This window comes from Cheilinus undulatus, linkage group 23 (assembly GCF_018320785.1).
Source record: "Cheilinus undulatus linkage group 23, ASM1832078v1, whole genome shotgun sequence".
NCBI classification, from domain to species: Eukaryota; Metazoa; Chordata; class Actinopteri; order Labriformes; family Labridae; genus Cheilinus; species Cheilinus undulatus.
In genome coordinates, this window is record NC_054887.1 from 25,520,398 (window position 1) to 25,543,893 (window position 23,496).

General features: G+C 38.9%; 1 protein-coding gene across 2 annotated transcripts in view; it reads right to left on the minus strand.

Annotated features, from left to right (window-relative positions):
- The window catches only part of ptn (pleiotrophin), a 125,640-nt gene that overhangs the window by 9,229 nt on the left and 92,915 nt on the right, over window positions 1-23,496 (minus strand). For both annotated transcript variants that reach the window (XM_041780896.1, XM_041780897.1), the window contains 3 exons: window positions 14,206-14,300; window positions 11,210-11,383; window positions 5,010-5,171 (listed from right to left, as the gene is read on the minus strand). In XM_041780896.1, the coding sequence (XP_041636830.1) occupies window positions 5,010-5,171; window positions 11,210-11,383; window positions 14,206-14,300 (431 nt within the window). The remainder of the gene's footprint in view (window positions 1-5,009; window positions 5,172-11,209; window positions 11,384-14,205; window positions 14,301-23,496) is intronic.

The following is a 23,496-nucleotide window of genomic DNA, read 5'->3' on the forward strand; positions in this document are numbered from 1 at the left end:
TTGATGAATGGTTGGCTCAATACATGGATGAATAGATGGACATTTAACAACCACTTCTCAAAAGCTGAATGACCAGCTGAAGATGCAGTTTTTAGATGCCACTTTTCTCCCAATGGAGAGACAGGAGGTCGTTGCCACTTAAATTCAAACCTGCTTAGCTGTTACGACTGATTGGATGATGGTCTGACTGTGAGGCAATCGTTTGTCTTCTAAAATAAATACTCCTCACTCTTTCCTCCTACTAGGAATCCATCTACTGCTCCATATTTAAACAGTAGCATCCTGAACGATATAGCTGCAAATGAGAAGAACAGATGGCATGTACAGTATGTATCCTCAAGAATCTTCCTCTTACAATGCATTAAAGATGTCCTACCGAGTGAAAGATTAAACACATCCTGCCTTTGAAAGTCAAATAGAGTTTGGCATAAAATCTTTAGGCAAACATGGAAGCAGTGAGACTAGCAGACATCCTACGGACAAAAAGTGTCTCAGAAGTGTCTTATCATCATTTTAGAGCTTATTCGGACTCTGGCTGTTTGATGAAGTGACAATGAGGTTAAGCAAACTCCGTGTGCAAACCTTCTGTGCACATATGTCATCTGCAGAGCGTGATAAGGACGCGGTTTATGGTCTTTGGCGGCAATTCTGCACTCATTATAATCCTGTTTGGACAATGGGACATTCACTGCAGGTCACTTACATACTTGTTTACAATATCAATAAAGGCTATCAGCTCAGCTGGAATGAAGCGGGTGTTGTCTTATCACCAGTTCTACAGAAGACGGCTCTCCATTTGTCCACTTTAATATACAGTTTGAGTCCTGTGTAAACTCCAGTTTCCCAATAACTAACTATTTCCTGTTGAACGTTGGAGTGAAAAACCTCCCTGTCTCCACTTTCTTTGACTGGAAAAGAGCTAAAAGCATGTAATTACCTTTGAATAGTGAATTAACCTCTTCACCCCTGGCTTAAAGCTGTCACTCAGCTCTTCATCTTAGCACTTAAGTAGGTGGATTTCCACCACGCTGATGGAGGATTGAATCTGAATTACAGCTGCTGTTACATGAGATTAAAATCATTTGCAAGGCTTTGTTGGACTTAGTGAAGATACAATCAGCTCCACGCGTACAAGGAGATAAATATCCGTTGAACATGTGCAGTTATTATGACAAAGAAGATGAAGAAAGTTCCCTCTGAAAAACACCTTCTCATGCTGGTTTTGGACCTGTGCATTCAAACACGTCGAACACCTCAAAGAGCATCAGATATACGAGCTTTTCACATTGAATTTCAAAAGTTCAGCTGAAGAACAGAGACACCCATGAGGTAAACATCCCTTCAGCTATGATTAATTCAACAAACCAGCTAATCTATCATTTCTCCACACTGTTTATAATGATTTGACAGTTGAAGAAAGCAAAGAGAGGATTCTTCTCCTTAATCAGATGGTTGTGCTTTTGATCCAAATGGACCTGATGACATTTCTTTGGAGAGTAAATATGATTTCCAGCCTTCAAAACACCTTCTTCTATTAGGGAAAAAGTTTTAACTCCAGGGTATCCAAACTTTGTTTTCATTGAGGGACACATACAGAAAAATATAAGGATGAATGTGCAACTTTGATATAAACTACATGGACAAAAGTATTCAGACGCCTGACCATTACACCAACAGAAACACACTGTATTCAAATACATGTACTTTAAGATGGAGTTGGTCACCCTTTTGCAGCTATAACAGCTTCCACTCTTCTAAGAAGGCTTTCCTCAAGAATTTGAGTTTTTTATGGGACTTTGTGGTCATTCATTCTGTAGAGCATTTATAAGGTAAGGAACTGATTGTTGGACGAGGTGGCCTTGCTCGCAATCTCTGTTCCAGTTCAGAAACAGCTGTCCTGACAGATTTTCCATTAATGGCTGACGAGGCAAATTGCCAAATATTGTCTGAGATTTTGGTGTGGCCAATCAGATATTAGGGTGGCCTTGTCGGTCACCAAACACTACTGTGATTTGATTACCTTATCAAGTCAGAATGGTGAATTAGTAAGATAAAGCACACTACCTTAATAATGCAGTTTAATCATGTGCTGTTGAGGGGGTTTTACCAGTCTGATGCCAAAGCTTTGACCTTAAAGACATGTCAGGCACTGTTAATGGCAGCTTGCTGCAGGAACCCAGCCCCCTCCCATTAAACAAACTTCTAGTAACTTCAAAATTGCTGCATTAACATGTTTTGTGTTAATGGCTTGCTTGCTAACATTAGCAAATGCTAATTCTATCATAAACTTTGCAATAACTGATTTTTGAGGGGCAAAAGTTAGGTTATAGAAACAATTTGGAACAAAATATTGTCCCAATATTATGTCCAAATATTCAGCAGACATATTTATTTCCATAATCGCAATTATGGAGCAAACTGTCATGCATTTAGAATCATTTGTCTGAATTTTAGACCAGTGTTCTCTCTCTCTGTGCTCTAATTTTGTCTCCACCAACTCCTGGGGGAATCTCTGGCTCTTTAGCTGCCAAATGCTCCAATGTTTTCCCCAGTCACTTGCTAACTATGCCTGTCTGCCTTTTTGTGCTCGGCAGGAAGTGTACAGTTGGTTTTCAGGCCTTTTTAACTGAAGAGAGCTGCCTGCTGTGGGTGAAAACAACAATATGGGAGGATAAATGTGACCCAGAGCAGTGAAATTTGGCTCCAAACTGCTACACAACACATCTCCCTGTCAGACAAGGGGAGCTGCAGATTAGGGGGATAATGCTGCAAACTAATCAATGTGAATGAACCTTCTGAAAATGTCAATGTTTTAACTTTTTAATTGGTACAGAATGATTATAAAATACATTTCTGGCTGCTTTGAAACCTGGTTTAGTTTAAAGTCAAAGAAGATTAAATGGAAAAGTATAACTCAAAGGAAGTGCAAAAGCAACCCTTGTATGGAGGTAGGGCTGAACAACAGCATGCCATGCTGCCAGTTGCATTACTTGTATTGCAAACAATATAAGTCTGTCTAATATCCCCATCAGTAGTCAGTCTGTGTGTCCCCAGCATGTAACATGTGCAGAACACAAAGTAAGCTGCTGTCGTCACAGATACACCAACATGACAGCCAAGACAGATGCTCAAACACAGATTTTAAATGAGTTTATTTCCACCATCAGCAGCAGCAGCAGAATTGCTCCGGTGTTTGTTGATGCTGTGACCACATACTGGGGCTGTAAAGGGAGGAGATATGCCCCTGATTGTCATGGATGGTGAAGTATTGAATGAGTAATGGCAGCTAAACACAGTGAGCTTTGGTTTGATTAAAAAATCTCTTGGTGGTGCGCCGGTAGTCGAGTGGTTAAGGCGCGCCATGTATGCAGGCGACCCGGGTTCGAATGCGGCCCGTGGCACTATTTCCTGCATGTCTCTCCCCAATCTCTTGCCTGTTTCCAACTCTATCCACTGTCCTATCTAATAAAGGCCAAAAATAAATCTTTAGGAAAAAAGAAAAAAAAATCTCTTGGTATGCTGAAGCATTCAGAGTTCCTTTCACTGGAACTAAGGGGCCAAGCCCAGCTCCTGATAAACAACCCCACACCATAATCCCCCCTCCACCAGACTTTACGGTTGGCACAATGCAGTAAGACAAGTACCATTCCCCTGGAAACTGTCAAACCCAGACTCGTCCATCAGATTGCTAGATGGAGAAGCGCGATTTGTCATTCCAGAGAATGCGTCTCCACTGCTCTAGAGTGCAGTGGCAGCGTGCTCTATACCACTGCATCCGATGCTTTGCATTGCACTTGGTGATGTATGGCTTGGATGCAGCTGCTCAGCCATGAAGACAAACCTATATATTGTTCACATTTGTAGATCTTTGTATACATTAATGGGGTTTTTATGTATATATTGATCCTTATTGGCATTGCTGGATCCTTGAGCACATTAGTAGATCAATGGACACATTCGTACATCACTACCTCAGATCATCATTTACAGTTCTTTGCATATTTATGGCACCTTATACACATTTTTTTATTCTTAAACACATCAGTTTGTCTAAATATAAATTTCTGTATCAGTGTAAACATTGGTGGATCTATGAACACATTTGTAGATCTATACGCACATTTGTAGAGTTTTGTATGCATTCCTAGATCACTGTACACAACTGAAGATCTATGTACATATTTGTTGATATTTACACATGTAATGATTTTTATACATATTTGTTGATTCTTTTACACATTAGCACATCTAAGTTCAAATTTGTGTACCAAAGTACACATTTGCAGATGTATCTACATAGAAAAGGATCTTTGTCACATATATGAATCATTGTAGGCATTTGTGGAGCTCAGCACACATTTGTATATCTATATCCACATTTGTAGATCTTTGACTACCTTTACTGATCTTTCTACACATTTGTGGGTTCTTGTAGGACTGTCATACACTCATATGGATACTTTTTCACATTTGTGTTTCTATGTAGAGATGTTTGTACTTATAGATGCAATTACACATTTATTTATCTATTTTCACATTTAAAAATTGTTTTGTTTGGCACTAATAGCTTTATATCCTTGCAAGTGTTGACCAGCAGTTGATGTATGAATTCTTTAATTCTATAAAGATCTATAAATCTGTAAATTTCTCCTAACACAGGAGATGTTTCAAAGCATTTTTGGCAAAATTTTATTTTGAACAAAGTCAAGTTTCTCACCATATTTTTCTGATTAAATAGTGATGAATTATTATGTAGGAGTATCTTTTCCCATAAGGTTTAAAAATGGGAAAATAGTTCAGTTTAGTCGTTTTGTTTGCATCAGTTTGAAATGTATTGATGTGTCTCATGCTGGAACTGAGCATAAAATAAGTTTTCTCCACCTATTGGCTTATTTTTCAGGACATGGTAATTCATCAACGGGACTTTTGTACCCAGTTGTTGAAGAGTGACTCATCAAATCCTCTGTGAGTTACATTTATCTGCTGAATATTTATTCCTCTCCACATACCTTGCAGCTTAGTCTTGGGGATTTTCCCACAGGGCTTGGTGGCTGTGACGGTGGCGGCACAGGTCGCATCCATGAGCGCTCGCTTCAGCACGCCCGTCCTGTTCTTCTTGCCCGTTGCCAGATCGCACTCCCCCCAAGCCTGGAAGTCGTACTTGCATTCTCCTGTGACGCACAAAGAAATCAGATACTTAATTAGACGCTTTTGTTTAGTGAAGTAGCTCTAAGGAGGCAGAGTACGGGGGCGGTGGAGCAGAAAACCTGGTAAAATGACGGCTTGTGAGCTTCTATATTTGTGTTAAAAAGCAGCCGGTTTCAATCAGTCAATGAAACAAGACTCATGAGCGTCGGATTTGTGCGTTACACACTTTGAATGGATGTTTGATGAGCCATTTTAATTGACTTCACTCATATCTTCTTCCCATCTATGGAAGCTGCCCACAATCCAAAGGGGGAGTCCTGCTTAAACCTAATTTGTAGGAGATTTATTAGCAGCAAAATAAAAGTCACTTACAGGGTTTTGCTAACAGAAACAGATGGTGCTTCAGTTTTGATCTTATATTTTCTATATGATGAAACCAACCAGCAGCTGAACACTATAAAAACAACATGGACATAATGGATGCATACAATCTATGCTGCAGAAAACACTTTGAGCATCACCTCAAATAAATTCCACATATGTGCTTTTATTTGATATTAAATTTAACCCACCTTAAAGTTATCCCTAGAGGATACAAGGTTGCTCCGGAAAACGGCAGTGGTGGTTGGTGTATATTAAAAGAAAAGTGTTTGAAGTGGGTTTGTGTACGCTAGAGTGTGTTTGTGTACTGTATGTCTCTCATATCTCCCTCCATTATTTTGTTGCCGCTCCAGCCGGGCTCCCTGGAGGCTGTGACACTCATTCCTCAGCTTCCTCTCACATGAAAGCGTCGGACCTCTTGTCAGTGCCTCTGAGATCCCAGGGTGCTCATCAGAGGAGGGGAGAGGGGAGAGGAAGGGGTGAGGAGAGAGGGAGTGACGGTGCTATTGTTGCAAGAATCCTACAGGGACTTCCTGAGAATCCAACTTTAAAGGCCTGTGCCTCCATAATTTGTCTGCGAGAGAGAGCTTCCCTCACGGGCTCCTGGGGATTTGGCAGGCAGCCATCGTCCGCTCAAAGGTGTCACGAGCAAGTAGGCAAAAAAATGGTTGGATAAGTTTGAACACACCCACTTATCGGTGACCCTGATCCCAAACAGAAACCAATGAATACTACTCAGAGTAACTGCAAAAATATGTGATCTGTTGATGGCCTGTTTTACTGATGAAAATCTTAAAGCCCAAAGTAATGTTTCTGTCATGGATCTCTAGAAATAACCAAAACTTGAAAAAAACTACACCACTGATCATTTTAAATGTCAATATTTCTCTGCCTCCAGTTCACCTATGTTGGACCAAAATGGGATGGAAATTTGGTCTGTCAAGCATATCCAACCTTGATCAAACCCTATTTCCCCGCCTTTCCATGGAGACACCCAGGCCCAGCCACAGAACTGGCCGGGCCCCTGAAAAACACAGAGAATGGGCCTTTCCCAAATGTGTTAACTGATGATGTCAATACATATGTGCTGGATCAACAGTTACCTTATTTTGGACCTGACAAGTCTGTCAAGCTATGATTGGGTTCTAATGTTGGTCTCATTTATTCGTGCTACTCCTTAACCCTTTTACCACGATTTCCATCCTTGATTGTCACATCATTTTGCCACTTTTTTGGATTTTTGTCTTTGCTACTTTTATCCCATTTTTGCCACTTTTTTTTCCCATTCCATAACAACCTCATTCAACTTTTTTTTTTTTTTTTTGCCAGTTTTCATCTTTTTTCACCACTTTATGCCAATTTTTGCCCATTTATGCCACTTGTTTTGCTGCTTTTAACACATTTTGCAATCTCTTTCTTACATTTTTTACTCATTTTTGTAACCTTTTTCCACTTTTATCCCATTTTTGCCATTTTTCAAGCACTTTTTGCTCATATTTGTAGATATCTCTACTGTTTCCCCTTTCTGCAACATCTTTATATAACTTTTTGAAGTTTATTTTTTACCCATTTTTATCCATCTTTGCAACTTTCTGCCGCTCTCTCATTTTTTCCACTTTTCACATAATTTTACCACATCTTTTTGCCACTTTCACCCATTTTTTGCCACTTTTATCCTGTTTTGTCCTCTCTCTGCCATTTTCATGAATTTTTACCCCTTTTATTCTATATTTGCAGTTTTTGCCATTGTGTAACATCTTTTAGCAACTGTCTGCCTATTTTAGCTGCCTTTTGCAATTTTTGTCCTATTTTTGCTATTTTTTTGTTTTCCTTTTACCCATTTTTGCCACTTTTTGCTCATTTATGCCCCTTTTTTGGCACTTTGCACATTTTTCCATCATTAACCCATTCTCTGCCACTTTTTCCAATGTTTGCAATGTATTTTCCCATGTTTTCTGCACATTATGCCACTATTTTTGCCAACTTACCCCATTTTTGCCACTTTTCATCTATTTTTGCCAGTTTTGCCCCTACTGTTTCCTTCAACCCATTAATGCAATTTTTTTTACTATTTAACCCATTTTGTCACTTTTCACCCATTTTTGTCTCTTTTCCTTGGAGACATCACAAGGGTTAGCCAGGGTAGACCTATGAAGGGTGTATAATTAGCTCCTTAAATGGCCTATATTGTATGAAAGTAACTCATGTGGGACCAGTCCACTCCAATGTGCCATTTAAAGCAGATTCCTCCAAAATGTCAATTTTGGCTCAAACAACAATTCGTGTAAAAGCAGCATCATCCCAGTTCTAATCTTATGCTGAACTTCACGGTGACCTTATGGGCCCCTTTAAGCACCTCCCCATGTCCCCCTTATGGGTGGCCCTCATTCTAAGACACCAGCTATCCATGTTGGGATCAAAAGGGGAAGGAAATGGGTAGATCAGAGATATCCAATTAGAATTGAACCATTTTTGCCCTTGGTTTCCATAGAGGAAACTATATGAGTTAACATTAATGGAGTTATGATTGACCCTATGTATGACCTATGTATGAAATAAGGCCACTGATAGTAATAGTCTTATTGATGCCACCTGTTGGGTTCTGAAGCATTGTTCTGACATCCAGTGATGGCCATTGCAATATTGAAAATGCTGTCTTGGACCAACCTTCTCATCAACCTCCTAAGAGGCAAAGAGGTGGGACTGAGGCAGGCATTTAGCCTCCTGGCTCAAAACTTGACTGTGAAATCATCCACATCCATAAATATGCATAACGATTGGAGTCGATATATTCAGAACAGAGGGTGAGGATCAGGGTGAGCTTAATTCTAATCTGTATTAAAACTATAAAGTCAATGAAGCCAAAACCAGAGCAATTTTTTTGTATAAGGCTGAAAATGCGTTTCTGTTGTTAAAAAAAGGACATTGGACTGGTTTTTAATGGTAATTCCTTGCTTTTGCATCCAGCCTCAGGTAGACACTTGAAGAGCTGCAGTTTGTATCCACGCAAAGCTGATGCATCGGTCAGAATCTATGTTTGCCATGAGGCTCTTATCTGAAATGACTAACTGACTAATCAGCATGATTTGAGGAGAATAAGAAAGTCAGGGATAAGTTGCACTGCAAGCTGGGGAACAAAGGCTGTTGGTGACACAATGCTCTCTGATGAAGGGACGAAAAAGTGCAGTTTATATTACATCTGTGCAACATTTCTTATATAAAACGAAGACCAAATAATGGCAGTGGAAGCTTTTCTGGAGAGAAAAAATGTTTTTACTGGTCTCCCAACTGGTTTCAGCATGAGTTTGATTCACAAACCGGGTCCACTGATAGATAACAATGATAGCAGCGACCTGTCAAGCTCACGTTATGGGATTTTCTCCCTTGCATGTGCTTACTGCATCATATCTTTCATTTCTCTAATTGGCCTTGATAAATGTGACAAACAAAATATTTCTGCCCTTCTCAAACAAAGTATGGATGCTTGCCCACATAGATATGGGACATAGCCCATGCAATGGATATGTCAAAACAGGGTATCTGGCGTGTTAGGTTAGCAGTTTTTTGCATTTTTGCAGCTTGTTTAAGCCCACTCATCCATAACCCACGCTCGCTATCTTAATGGCACACTATTCACCAGTATATAATCCCTAGAATGCCAGGTGGCCTCAACACCAGCCTGTGTAACAGCCCAGCCTGTCCCTCTTAAATCTGGTTAAATCTATGTGATCCCGGCTTTGACTTGTTGGCGGAGAGCCGACTGCAGCAGCCTTAGTTTGTGAGTATAAATATATGAAGATTGATGCAATAAGATCAGATGATTCTCCCTTTATAGCACTTTACAAATACTGATTCCAGTTAAGTTATATTTAAATTTTAACCACATGAATCTTCATAATTATGATAATTAAGTGACAAGTTAAATCACTGTAATAATAATGAGAGTGGCAAGAAAATGATGGCAACACCTACATGATTGCAATAATGGCCATAATCATATGTTTTTTTATTATTCTAGATTATGCAGACCATACACTAAAAGTTATTCACAATTACAACCTTTGATTATCTTTACATAATGCACAGACTTTTAACTAACTGTTATTTTAATGTTTATTTTCAGACTTTCCTCTGAGTCCAAAGGATTGATCATATAACCTGAAAAAGATTAATTATGACACATTGAAAAGCAGAGATTTAAAACAGGTGGAATGTCCTGTTAAGCGTTTAGTGCCTTGAAGAAAAAGGTATGAAATTCTGGTTTCCTTTCTTTATTTTTTTAAGGCTTTGTATTTGTGCATTTGCTCATACAACTATCCCAATATCGAGCAATATAGGAACCCATTAGCCTTCACAAAGGGAGTGATGTGGTTTACTAAAATGCCCCTTTATTGCCATTTAGCGTGCGGTCATAAAAGGAGTGAAGATAGCCAATGATGGTCAGAAGTAGTGTTTGTGTAAAGCTCCATATTGTATTTAATGGGGTTTGAATAAGATGTTACTATACACTTGAGATTGGAGCCTTTTATCTAGAAACGTGATAAGAAAAGTGATTGGCTCTTCAATAATTGAGTCCAAATCCCAGCGGTGCATCAGCTCTGCCTTCACGTATAAAACTGAGCTGAACCTACATAATCTTTAAGGCTGTATGCAGAAATCACAAGGGTGAAACAATAAGTGAAATGTGAGCATTTTGTCGTGTGCAATTACAATCTGGGCCATGCACTGCAACCTTAAAAAACCCAATTAGCCTACTTTTCTGTTTGTTTGCAAGTTTCATGTTTTATCAGATGTAACAGATTTGCCAAATGGGGTATCGTGAAATCTCTCATGCAGCGGAACGACCTAAAATTTAAATGTAATCTTTTTACAAGGTTCTGAAGTAGCACCTAAAGCTGAATGATACTGTTGATCAATGCAGTTTCCAACGTTGCCCCATAGCAAAACATAGTTTGCATAATGACAGAGAGAAAAGGCAGAAAATCTGAATACAAATTTGGCTGCCATGTTGCAAGTTCATTTCACACCAATTCCAGTGCATTTTGTTGGAGTAGACAGCAGATATTACAGCACTAACTCGCCCTTTAATTGCATAAATATCTAATATAAAAAGCAAGCCTTTCTTTGCACACAAATGTCTAGCTACTCGAGGCTTTTTGAAAACTTTTTAAAGAAACTTTCTGAAATTCTAAGGCCAGGGGCATGCAACTTACTGCCACGTCTCCCAAACTTTTTGCAACTATAATCTTTACAGCCAGTTAGTGGGACCATTATTTCCTGCAATGTGTTCATCACTCCTGACAGGCTCATTGCAGAGCAGCAGGCCCCTGCCTGACAGGCCTTACTGGGGGAACAAAAGTCCCCGAGGCTTGTCACTGTGAGACATTTCAGCTGTGAAGGCTGTATCCCAAAAAGCAGAAGACAAAGAAAAATGATTATTCCCATGTTTTCCAGCGCGATGTATCACCTCCTCAGCAGACGCTTCTGTTGTACCTCTAATTAGCTCGCTTACTCATTCCCATTGTGGAGATGGGGCTATTGTTTGTGTGAATGACAGGCCAGCATGCATCATAGAAAGATGTTTGGTGTAAGGGATGGGATTCAGGTTGTAGGGGAGAAGTGGAGGTATCCAGCTATTTCTTGGATTATGTAATTTGATGATTAAAAAGTGGCCCTTCACCTCCAAACTTCTTCTTCCAGTTGCAGGGGATCTTACAGCGCTGGGTCTTGATGGTCTGCTTGCAGTCGGTGCCGGTGCGTGTTCCCTCCCTGGTGCCGAGTCCGCAGTCTCCTTCGTTTGCTACGCACACGCTCCACTGCCACTCCCCGCAGTCCGACTTACGTTCCTTCTTTCCTGTAAGAGGGGGTCTGTGTCAAAGTCAAGTTTGAAGTTCATTGAATAAACGCCTAAAAGTCAATGAAAATAACAGCTCAGCCAAATAAATCTTTTGGTCCTGCCTCAGTATTTTATTTTACTTCCAGATCTGCTGAATCAAGAAATCCCTTAAATAGAACCTGTCTGACAAAGTGACGTAGAATAAAAGAGCTAAAAAAAGCAACACATCATGCCACGATATGAAGAAATTCAAGAACAGATGAGAAACAGTCATTGACAGCTAAAGGGAAAGGGTTTAAAAGCCATTTCTAAGGCTTTGTGACTCCAGCCAACCTAAGTGAGAGCCATTATCCACAAAAGGCAAAAACTTGCATACACTCACATATATATATATACATATAAGTCTGTTAGAAAGGTCCAAGCGCCACCCATTTTAATCACTTTCCTTGTGATTTTAAAAGCTTCTTATTTCAAATAGCGTTTGTTGCAAGTTTTAATTGCGTTTGGTCGACTAGTCTAAAGTTAAGAAAACGATCAGAAAACGGTGAAATTTGAGCACAGTTTGTCTAAAATGTCATAACAGCATCAGCAATAGACAACATGCAAATTGCCACGTGTGTCTATTTTCATCAGTGCTAGCACAACTAGCCTTCAGTTCTACTAGCAGGTTAGAATTCACATGCCTGTGCTGAACATGAATACTCACCGCTTTAGTCCAGTGGCAATTTTCGAGTTTAACCCAACAGTATGAGTTCAACTTTATCTCAATTGTCTTGCTCAAAATAATGCTAATGTTGCCATTTTCCTCCCAATTGCTATCATGGCCACTGTGCTTGTTTACATCTGGGTAGTAGAGTATTATGGCAGCATGACAGTAGGCATTCACTAAAGCTTCAATGCCTAAAAGTGGCAGGCTACATTAAAGGTTAGACAGCATTTGACTGGGATAGGGCAACTGAATAGGGAAAAAAAATGCTTAGCTGACTACTTTTTTTTCGTCTTTGCTTATGTGTACATAGTATTCATTTCTTTTTTTTTATTTTATTCATTTTGCACCTTTAGAAGATAATGCAATTGTCAGACTGTTCATTATTTCATTAATGCCATGTTTGTCACAATGAGATAACCCCAGTTTTTAATAAAGTAAATTTTGGCACTGATGACTGAGATCAGACTTCATGCACATCTCTGTGCAGAAGAATGTAAATGGTTGTAAATTAAGGTCCCTTTCTGATTCTGGTTTATTTCTATTATGCCAGTTTATGTTTAAAGCCTGTTCTACAAATTGATTGACTTGTTGCAACCACAAAAGCATGAACGATGTTGATTAAATCATCAAGCAATGGCGCATTTTTAGTCTTTTTTACCAGCCAAACTCAGCATACCAATGAGTATACCAAGTTAAATCAAAGTAAATGCAAATGTTTGATGCGCCGATCTCACCAAACTTGTGTTAGCTTGAGTGTTAGCTCAGCTCTTGCAAACTCTGGCCCCATATTGGCCCCTTAAAGTTTTAAGAGAACATGATAAATACACTTAAATGCAGTATTCTTGCAGATTTGAAATGTGATTGCTCAGTCACATTTAAAGTTAAACCCCTACACCTCATTTCTAAGCACTCCCTTGACTCCTGAAACAGTGTTCCATGGGATCGTGGTAAAATCGTTATGAAATGAGACTACTCTTCAAGTTCCTTATGCATCATCAATCTTAAATGCTTATTTAAAATCAAAAGATAATGCATTGATCAACATTTAGTTTTTATATTAGATTGTTGTTATATTCAAATTTTTCCAATGATTCTCAAGATTTGGGGAATACCTCTGGAAACCATGAATTTCAAATGTCAGAAATAATTTTTCGGGACCATTTTGCAACATTTGGGTTCCTCTCTTTTTCAATTTTGCTCATGCCGTTCATTTGTTGCCATCAAAATCCTGATAAATAAAGTATAGTTCAGTTCAAAAACTGATGTGCAACTGTATGGTCCCCCTATCCACTCCTTTAATACAAACTAGTAAACTACAGCCTAAATCTTCATGCTTTTTAGTGTCAGTGTGTTTCAGGTTCAGAGATTGAGGTTCAGCTCCAAAGTCGTGATGTTTGAGGATCTCATTAATGTTGTGAATCTGAGTCGACCAAAAAGTCTCACATCTAAAGCTCTGGTTAAACAAAATATGTCTGAGTTTTTATTAAAACAAGAAGTGGAAATTGCAACATGGAGTGTTTATAAAAGTATTGTACCCTCTTGGGCTTTTTCAAATTATTCCAAGGCAGATGTAATTGGTTTAGGTGCTCGCACTAATTTCCAATGCAAATGAACTTTTTTGCTTGAATTTAAATTAGGCTAAATGTTGTTTTCTTTACCCAAGTGGGATTTATCTGACTTATTTTGCCTCTGTTGCAAGATACTGCTATTTGTTCGGCTAAGTTCTCAAAGGAGACAAATTGCTTCAGCCCCAAAGGCTATTTTTTTCATTTTCATATTTTTGTTTTGAGTTGTGTCCAATGAAATAAGTTGTTAAGAGGGACATCTCTCACAGCACAGCCTTTACAACTGGATAGAAGTGTATGTTATTTCATGGGGGGAAAAGTAATGTTTACATTTTTGACAGATTAATGTTGAGCTTCCACCATAACACCTTTTTTATGACTATTTTTGTTGGAAAAATACAAAAATGTGAGGCATGCTGATGGTGACAAAAAATAAATAAATAAAAACCTCCTGGCTTTCCTGTTTGAAATTACACAGAATAAAGAGGAAGTCATCTTTGAGATTTTGATAAAAATTCACATTTCTTCAGAGGTTTATGAATCCCTTTAAAGGTTTCAGGCCTCACCTTGTTTCTCTCCTTTTCCTCCTTCAGCTGCCATCACCGTCAGCACAAGGAGTGCCATCACGGCCACCCGTGTCCACTGCTTCTGTCCATTCATTCTGAAATAGAGACGAGAACAATCTTCAGAACACCAAGATAATTAGCAAGGTTAGGTGTCAGAAAATTTAATTCACCCTGGGAGACAACACAAAGGTTTTGGTTTTGTAAAACTTATTGTAGTGTGTATCATATCTTATCGTAATACTGTATAAAGCATATCACAGTGTACATCAAATCATAATGTATCTTATCACTGTCATAATCCGGTTGTATTGTCATGTATCATTTAATTGATCATATTGTCAGCAGTGGGTTTAGTACTGTGGATGCCCCAAGCAAATTGTTTGTTTTAGTTAAAGCCAAAACACAAAAGGACATACTCAAATCTGAAATACTAATATATACCCAATTCCTATCAGTGCATGCTTTATACCCCTAAGAAGAGCATCATAACTCAAAATCACCTCATCTACAAATGTTTTAGCAGTCTCTAAGTGAGCTGTAAACTTCAGAAATAAAAGACATATTCTGTATATGCTTGGTATTGGTGCAATCTGCCTCTTTTCTGCTATGAATAAAATATTTTTATGTATCACATGCCATTTCACCACATAGTTTGCCACAGTGTCAGTGTTTCATGTCTATAGAGATCCACTGAACTTTAATTTCCTTATAATGAGGACATTTAAGGCCTTTTGAAGGGGCTCTGACCTTGCTGTTGGGACCAAAAGTCCTTCCAGGGGATATTTTTGGATACTAGGAATCTATTTTGATGCTATTTATTCATTCTTGGCACCTTATTTGCATTCAAAATACACATCATTGATCAGTGAAGACATTTAGGGCACCAGTGTAGCTCAGTGAGTAGAGCAGGTGCCCCTGAGAAGAGGCTATAGTCCTCAACTCACTGGTTGTGGGATCAATTAAGCACACGTTTGGTTCACATCTTCCCTGATTCTCTATCCCCATAATTCCTGTCTCTCCTCAGCTGTCCTATCAAATAAAGGCAAAACGACCCCAAAAAGAAAATTTTACCTACTGTTTGCCTTATTATTTGATTCACACCTACACCGGGCTACACAAGTCTAAAAGATCACTAGCATCCAATACTGGCCTTTGCCCTTGTCTCTTGTGCACAGAGATTTCTCCTGATTCTCTGAATCTTTTAATGAGATTATGTACTTAAGATAGTGAGATACTCAAAGTTGTTGCAACATGCAGTATGGTTTTATCAAGTGTTTTGGATTGCATCTTCTTTCAGTGCATTGCATATCATGTTGATAGTCTTGCATTGAATGTTATTCTATTGCAACTGTTAAATTATACATTACATTGTATCATGTGTCTAAACATATATTAGCATATCATTATGAAGTCTTGGTGTGTATCCAGTGGTAACCCAGGTTTAAGTCCCTTGTTTACTTCTATGTCCATTTCATATTTCCTGTATTTCAAACACACTATTTTGAAAACTCTCGACTTCCAAAAACCACCCTTAAAAATGCGCCACAATACAAGACACATTCAGACAGTTGTTTTGAACAGCAGAAAGGAGCAAAAAAAAGCCCACGAGACAGAAGAATAGCCTGGGGAATTTCCATCTCTCATCTTGTGTCATTTCCACTGTGCTGGATTCCAATATGAACATTGTGATTGTCTGCACTGCCACCTCACTGTCAGTCACGACTGTATTTGCTGTCAATCTCTGTGAAACCTTGTCACTGGTGGATAAAAGTCTGATAAAAGTTTGATTTGATTCATTGAAACTCTGTTTTTATTTCCAGTGTGGTCTGATGTGGGAAAAGAATCCAACTGATAACATCTAATGCTTTAACTTAGTTAATTATAATGTTAAACTCATAACATTGTGGTAGCATTTACTAGTATGACTATTAAGACACCAAGTGGCTCCACAGCTACAGTATGTCTCCCTTGAGGGTTTCTTTCATGTTCTTCTTTTCCTTTAATCTCTATTTACAGATGCCACATAGAAAGGTAGAGCTGTACGGAGGGATTTAGATTTCTGGCATAGGAAGCATTCGGGTGTCTGTTTGAAGTTGTACTGCAAAAAAATCATCAAACATTTCACCCACAAACACAACAGGGACAGACATATTTGGACGCCTGACCATTACACCAACATGGACTGGAATGACACTGTATTGCACTGCAATGAAGAGTTGGATTTCCATAAGATCTTGGGAGTGATTTTGTTGGAATTTGTGCTCATTCATTCTGTAGAACATCTATGAGGTCAGGCCAAAAAGGCCTGGCTCATGATCTTTGTTCCAGTTCATTCCAAAGATGCTCAGAGGGGTTGAGGTCCGTACTCTCTGCAGGACATTCAAGTGATTCCACACTGAACTCATGAAACTATGTCTTATAGTCCTTGCTTTGTGCACTGGGAGACAGCCATAGCATTGTCCAAATTGTCTTGGTATGCCGAAGCAATTAAGATTGGCCTTTACTGGAGAAAAGGGGCCCAGCCCAAACCCTGAAAACAGCTCTATACCATTATCCCTCCTCCATCAAACCTGATATTTGGCACAATAGAGGCAGGGAGGTAACGCTCCCCAAACCCAGACTCGCCCATCTAACAGCCAAACAGAGAGGCGTGATTCATCACTCCACGTTTCCACTGCTCCACAGTCCAGCGTCTTGATCCACCACTCGATGCGACACTTCACATTGGACTTGCATGCAGCTGCTTAGCCACAGAAACCCATTCCATGAAGCTACTGCACAGTTTTTGTGCTAGGGTGTAATGGTACGAAAACATTTCATTTCGGTATGTACCTCGGTCTTGAAGTCATGGTTTGGTACGTTTTCGGTACGGTAATTAAAGCGAATAAACAACAGAACTTTTAAAAAAAAATTGTATTAAAATAAACACGCTGAAAGAATTACATTTAAATTATTAATAATACTGCAACCTCCTTCCAAAATGTCTTTAATGAGTACAAAATATTAATCACTAGGTTATTTTAATTGATATATTGACATATTTACACCCATTCTTTAAACACTAAAATCTTCCAGCCAACTTGAACACATCATCATACAACCAAAAGTTAGCTTAAATATGCTAATTAACGTTTATCCTGCTGATTTCAACACAGACTTCAGCACTGGATTACTTTTTTAACCAATGAGACCTACTACAAAGTTTGGGAGAACTTTTCACAGTCCATTTTGGCGGATAAAGAGGTTAGAGCTGTGTGAAATCTGAGGATAACTTTACCTATGACAGCTGCAGACAAGAAGGAGTCCCCTCTCCCCCTCGTCTGAGGCTGACAGTTGAAGATAGAATTAATTTGATTTACAGAGCCAGAGCACCAGTGTTATAAAAAGATCTTAACTCATGGGAAATTCATGACCAGCTGGTTAGACTTTTGTTGTTCTACCTCATTACAGTGACGTTCTTTTTGAGTGGTGCCTTTTCAAATGCTCTGATTGATCCGCTTGACACGTGCTGTCAGCGACACACCTGCTGAATAATGTCAGCGCTACTGTTGTTGTATTTGTCCACTGTTGTATTTTACTGTGAAACAGTGTTCCTAAACAGGACACTTTTATCTGCAACTATTCAGGCTACTGCTGTTGTTTGCTGTGGTCGTGTGGTTGCCAGGACAGAGTGACAGTGAGTTGCACTCAGGTTTTCCATCTGTGTATGAGCTTCGTTCACATGTATCCGTTTGGTACACGTCTGTGCCGTACAGAGAGGCTACAGTACGGTACAGACGTGCCTTTAAACCCCTATTACATACTGTTATCTTATGTGGCCGTCTGCTTTGCTGCTGAGTTGCTTTTGTCCTTAAATGCTTTCACTTTTGAATAATTTCACTTCCAGTTGAAAATCCGGCAGGGATGAAAGGTCACAAACCATCTAATCGCAAAGGTTGCATCCATCACAGTATCACACTTGAAGTCCCTAAACTCTTAAAAACAACCAATTTTGTATCACAAATGTTTGCAAATGGAGACTGCATGGTGCTTGATTTTACACATCTGAGCCTATGGGTCTGATTGACTCCTGAATTCAATAATTAAAAGGTGTGGCCAATTACTCTTGCCCATGTAGTATATCTCGGAAAGAAAGGAAAGAGTGTGTCTCTCTCTATAACATCCATGAATGTACATGTGAAGCTAAGCGAGATACCAACTGTCACATTTTCTTGCCACGATTTGCCAGCAGTGCAAATTAGATTATAAATATCCAAGCCTATTGATATCTAGTGTATTGTTTCAACAATTTTATATTGTTGATACATGTTTGGCTCATCAACAGGGATGAAATTACGCCGAAGTTGCAAATAATGAAGACGAAAATCACTTTTCTATGAATGGTTCTGGGTTCTTCGACAGCAGCTGCAAAAGCATTGGCGTTTAACAGACATTACATCTGCTCTAAGACAGCGAGAAAAGAGCAAGCATTAGGGAGGCTTCACTACTGTTCTTTGAATTGTCAAGGAAATAATGTCATCAGCCATCTGCTTCTTTGTTGTTCATTGTTAGCAAAGAGCTGCTGACATTTCCAGGTTTTAGGTGATCAAACAAGAACTTCATAGCAACAGAATCACACTTTATTATATGATCCTCCAGCTGCTTCTGGATCACCAGAAAGCTGTTACTGTCACCATCCCCAGCCTAATGCACTGTGATGAAATTACAGCAGAAAGCCCACTCTCTCTCACTTCCCTGCTTTCTATCCCCTTTTCTGTCTTTTTTTTTCTCGAGGAGAGAAATCCTCTTGCAGTCAGCGCTCTCTGTGAGGAGAGACAGCCTGAGACTGAAGCAATTACCTGGCTAACACCGAAAAATGCTCCTCTGTGCTCAAATTCCTGTGGAAAGGTTGAGCCTGGCAGGAAAATAAAACCCATTTGTCATTTTTAATTAATTATGAGCTGGCTTTGAGCCCGACACCCTATTGTGTTAAAAAACTTCCCAACTTTTCATTCTTCTCGGTTCAAACCTAGCAGAAGTTGACTCACGGCTTGTTTTGGAGATTCAAACCTTCTGTAAAGTCATTGTAAGTGCATCTTAAATCAGATTCATGTGGATTCTAAGAAACTAATAATGAGCTTTATCAAAGTGCCGGCCAGGAATATCATCTGAATTCTTCATCACAGACTGTTCTAATGCAGAGAGAAACTTCCAACTCCATCACCCAGTTTCCTTTTTGTTAACTCTTTATAAGCAATTCCATACTATTCATCTCCATAACCCAAAAAAAGGCAGAAAAAAATGATCAAACCCAACTGTAAGAAATGCATACAATGACTTCTAAGAGTTTCAGAGAAAAAACCCAATGAAAGCACCGTGATAAGGATCATTTTCCAAGAGAAAAGGCATTGAGGCCTTTCAACAGATAAGACAGCCTTTTCCTCAGTTAGTCACACGCACAGTGATGGGCTCGTGGTGCAGAGCGGGCAGAAAAAGGAGGCGAGGTTGATGACTTTGAATACCCCATACACTGGGTTAAAGAAAGAAAGAAGTCTGGAGATTAAACTGAATTAACCATTTCCTCTCACAGTCGGAGATTTCCTCTGAGGAGACGGGTTACTCCTCCTCCTCCTCGTCTTGAGGTCAATAAATGAAGAAAAGTCTCTTCCAACCATGTAGCCCCTATTTCCAGAGCATGACAGCACCTATAATGGATGACTAGGTGGATGGGAGCATTTGACTTTCATTCGCAGGCATGTGTAAGGCTTTGATAAGAAGTGCCAGGGATTGCAATGTTAAAGGATGTCCACTTGCTCTTTTTCATGTATATTCTTTCTCCGTTTCCTTTGACATACAAATGTAGTCTTATCGGCAGTTTGACATTTGTTGACAGGAAAAAGAAGGGGGGATTATCAGGAGGCAAGACCACTTGAAACCCAACTCACTCAGTATGTTATATTTGCAGTAAAAGCCTGGCACACCCTGAAAGACTTCTAAATTCTAAAATGATGCACAGTGTTAGTTCATTCTAGGGCTGGGCAATTAATCACAAATTAGATTAAATGCCGATATAGCCAGCTGCAATTTTCAAATCGTACAAGTTGCAATATTTCCTTAACTTGAAATGTGAAAAATTCCAGGTTAATAAATAAACTCTTTGCAGCTGCAGAGATTTTAGGCACATTATGCAAACATTCAAGTTTCAATTTTTTTTATAATGGTTTGCAAAAATCATCCTTTTTGTGTTTTATGTATGTTTTTCTTAATTAAAATGAGTGACATAACAATGATAATGCTCTTAAACAAAACAAATGATATCACATTGCAATACAAGTAAAAATAATTAGCTCATTCTGTCTTAAACTAATTAAGCCTAACGTTACTTCATGAAAGTCATACCCCAGCTGTGATCAGCTGGTAGCCAGCCTCACCTCCCCCACCCCAGCCGCCTCCTTTATAGCTTAATGCTTGTTGCAACCCCATATTCAGGTCATGCTACCATGGATTAATTGCTTCTGGTATAATTCAATTGTTTTCAATACACATGGTCTTATTTATGGAAGTATTTATTGTTGAATTTGTCAAAAAATACATAAGATTAACCCAAGAATAATCACGTTAATCACAATCGCAATATTTTGGGGAAAAAAATCACAATTAGATTATTTTTGCAAATTGTTCAGCCCTAGTTCATACCGAACACAATAGTCTTACACCCAGCTGTGATCAGCTGATTATTGTCTCTCACAGCCTATCAAAGCTCTTTTTCTCAACAGCAGTGTATTTAAATATGACGTACTTCTCACTAACCCCTGCTTGCATTAATGCTGTTGCACCACACTGCTGCTGCTGGCAAATCTTAACCTCCTGAACCCCAGCCTCCTCCTTTAAAGCTTAAAGCTTGTTGCACCCTCATATTCAGATTCATGCTACTATGGATTAACTGCTTTTGAACTTATTTATTACACATTGTCATTAATGTATTAATCCATATGGGGGTTTCTAGCCATGTGATCCTAAAAAGTCAAAGAGAAGCAAACAGAGGAGTATTTAAATTTGTCAGCTAGATATTTAATGTTTGATATTAGCTTTGCCTAAATATTGAGATAGACTAACCACAAGTAAACGACAGTCATTAAAGCAACCATGGGTGTTGTAAGAATTCAAGTTTCAGAAAACGAACACCTTGCGGTTATATGCCTCTGCAGAGTGTCCAACTGAGCATCAGTAAGAAGGGCTTGGATGTCCTATGTAGCACAAATGTTATGAGCAAGGTCTTACCCTAAGGCCCAATGACTTTTGAAATCCCAAATCAATCAGTTTATCTTTAAATGAGCATGTGCAAAATTAAGTGAAAATCTATGGAAGTATTCTTGAGATATAATTTTAACCTTTGACCCATAACCTCCACAATCAGACCAAAAATTGTTCAGAGTTTGAGGAAAGTCACTCAAAGATATTGTGTCGACAATAATGGCTTGGAAAGACCAGGATAAACACTAGGTGCAATGACCATCTTTGATGGCCTGTAAATTCCAAATTGTCCATCCTTGGGTCAGGGCAAAAACAGTTTACTGAAAATCTATCAAGGCAGTTTTGAGATACCATGTTCATAAAGCGAGGGAAACTAATGCCATTTGACCTCCAAAATCAACTGAGTTAATTCTTGAACCTTAGTGGACATTTTTGCAAAGTTTGCTGAAAATCCATCTGAGCATTCTTGAGATATTGTGTTTACAAGAATAGTTCAAGAAGATGAAAAAAAGATAGGATGAGAGATTGTTAGGTATCTTTGCTTGATTAATAACCAATCAAATGTTAATCCCAAGGGTTACTGTGTTTTTAATATTCCCTTTTTAATTAAAAGTACCAAAAAGAAAGAGTAAGGATTTAACTGATAGAGACAAACATAATAAAAAGCCCTCCAAACAACAGAGAAGAAATAAACGCAGTCCTCGGGGAAGAATTTAGAAAAATGGCTAATACACTGCCTGAATCAAAGTGGAAGCCAAATGGGAAACAATTAGAAAAAGACTTGTAATTAAAGTTAAATGTAGAAAAGCTGAATTAACTGCAGAGACGGGAAAGCTGAGTGGTTGCACACCTCTCACGGTTGAAGGGGGTTACTTTATCTGGAACATCAGAAACATCCAGTAGCCGATGTGGCTCATGAGCCTGGGAGAATTAGTCCTATCAAACCCTCAATTTGTCCCATTGATCCAGAGCCAGCTGTGGGTTCCTGGTGAGGGGAATGGAGGATGAAAGCCAATACTGTCCACAAATCGATGGACCTTCAGCGACTCCAGCAACATAAACACAAGGTGCTCCACCAGTGTGGAGCGCAGACAAACACCGGTTCACAAAACGCTCTCCATCTCTCTTCTCCCTCTCATTAGGACTGACGTAATCCCCAGCGGGTAGATAAAGAAGAATCTGTTTGGACTATCGCTTCCTTTGCCTGCCTCTTATACGAAGGTAGAAGGTGATGAGTCGGTGGTGGAGGAATAAAGAAGAGAAGAGTTTAATGAATCAATTATAAGGCCCAGGAAAAGGTGAACCACTCTGGTTATTATCTGTGCAGGCTGAGAGAAAAAGATTTCCATCGTTGTCGTTCTGTGAAGAATGGATCATAGTTTCTTTATTTTAAACCATTAACCTCTCAAACCCCATTCTTTATCTCACAGAATTTCTTTGAATATATAGCTCTTCTGTGAACACTAATATTATCATAAGACATGTATGCTCTTAAATTCACTTAGCAGCGCATGAATTATACATATTTTAATAACACTTTCCCCCTGGAGGTTACAAATCAAGGAATGTTGTTTCCAAAGGCAACTTTTTCCCAGTTCTCTCCTATTTAATCACAAAATATACATGAGGGAATCCTTTAAAGGGATTTTTAATTAAGATACGTTTATGCTAATACACTTTAAGCAATGCGAAAAAGCAGAAAACATGGTTCATAATAATTACACATGCCTGTCTGTTTCTTGTTTCCTTTAGGCAGCTTTAATCCATTTTTTTAACAATCACGATGTCAAAGAAGTTGCTTTAAGTTATAAATGGGGGATAGTATAATGCAGTATACTGACGGATACTGATTTCAGGGTAGATAATGATACTAATTATTAGTAGGTCAGTCAAAGTTTGCAGTCAAGAATATCTTAATTATATTAGCAGCTATTATTATGCATTTATTAGTGCTATTTATATTGGGTGGTGCAGCTGTTCTGGGACCTCCTGCCATTCCGTGAGCCAACACAGAAAGCATCAAGCAGGAACAGCATATGTTCCTGCTCTTGCAGGCAT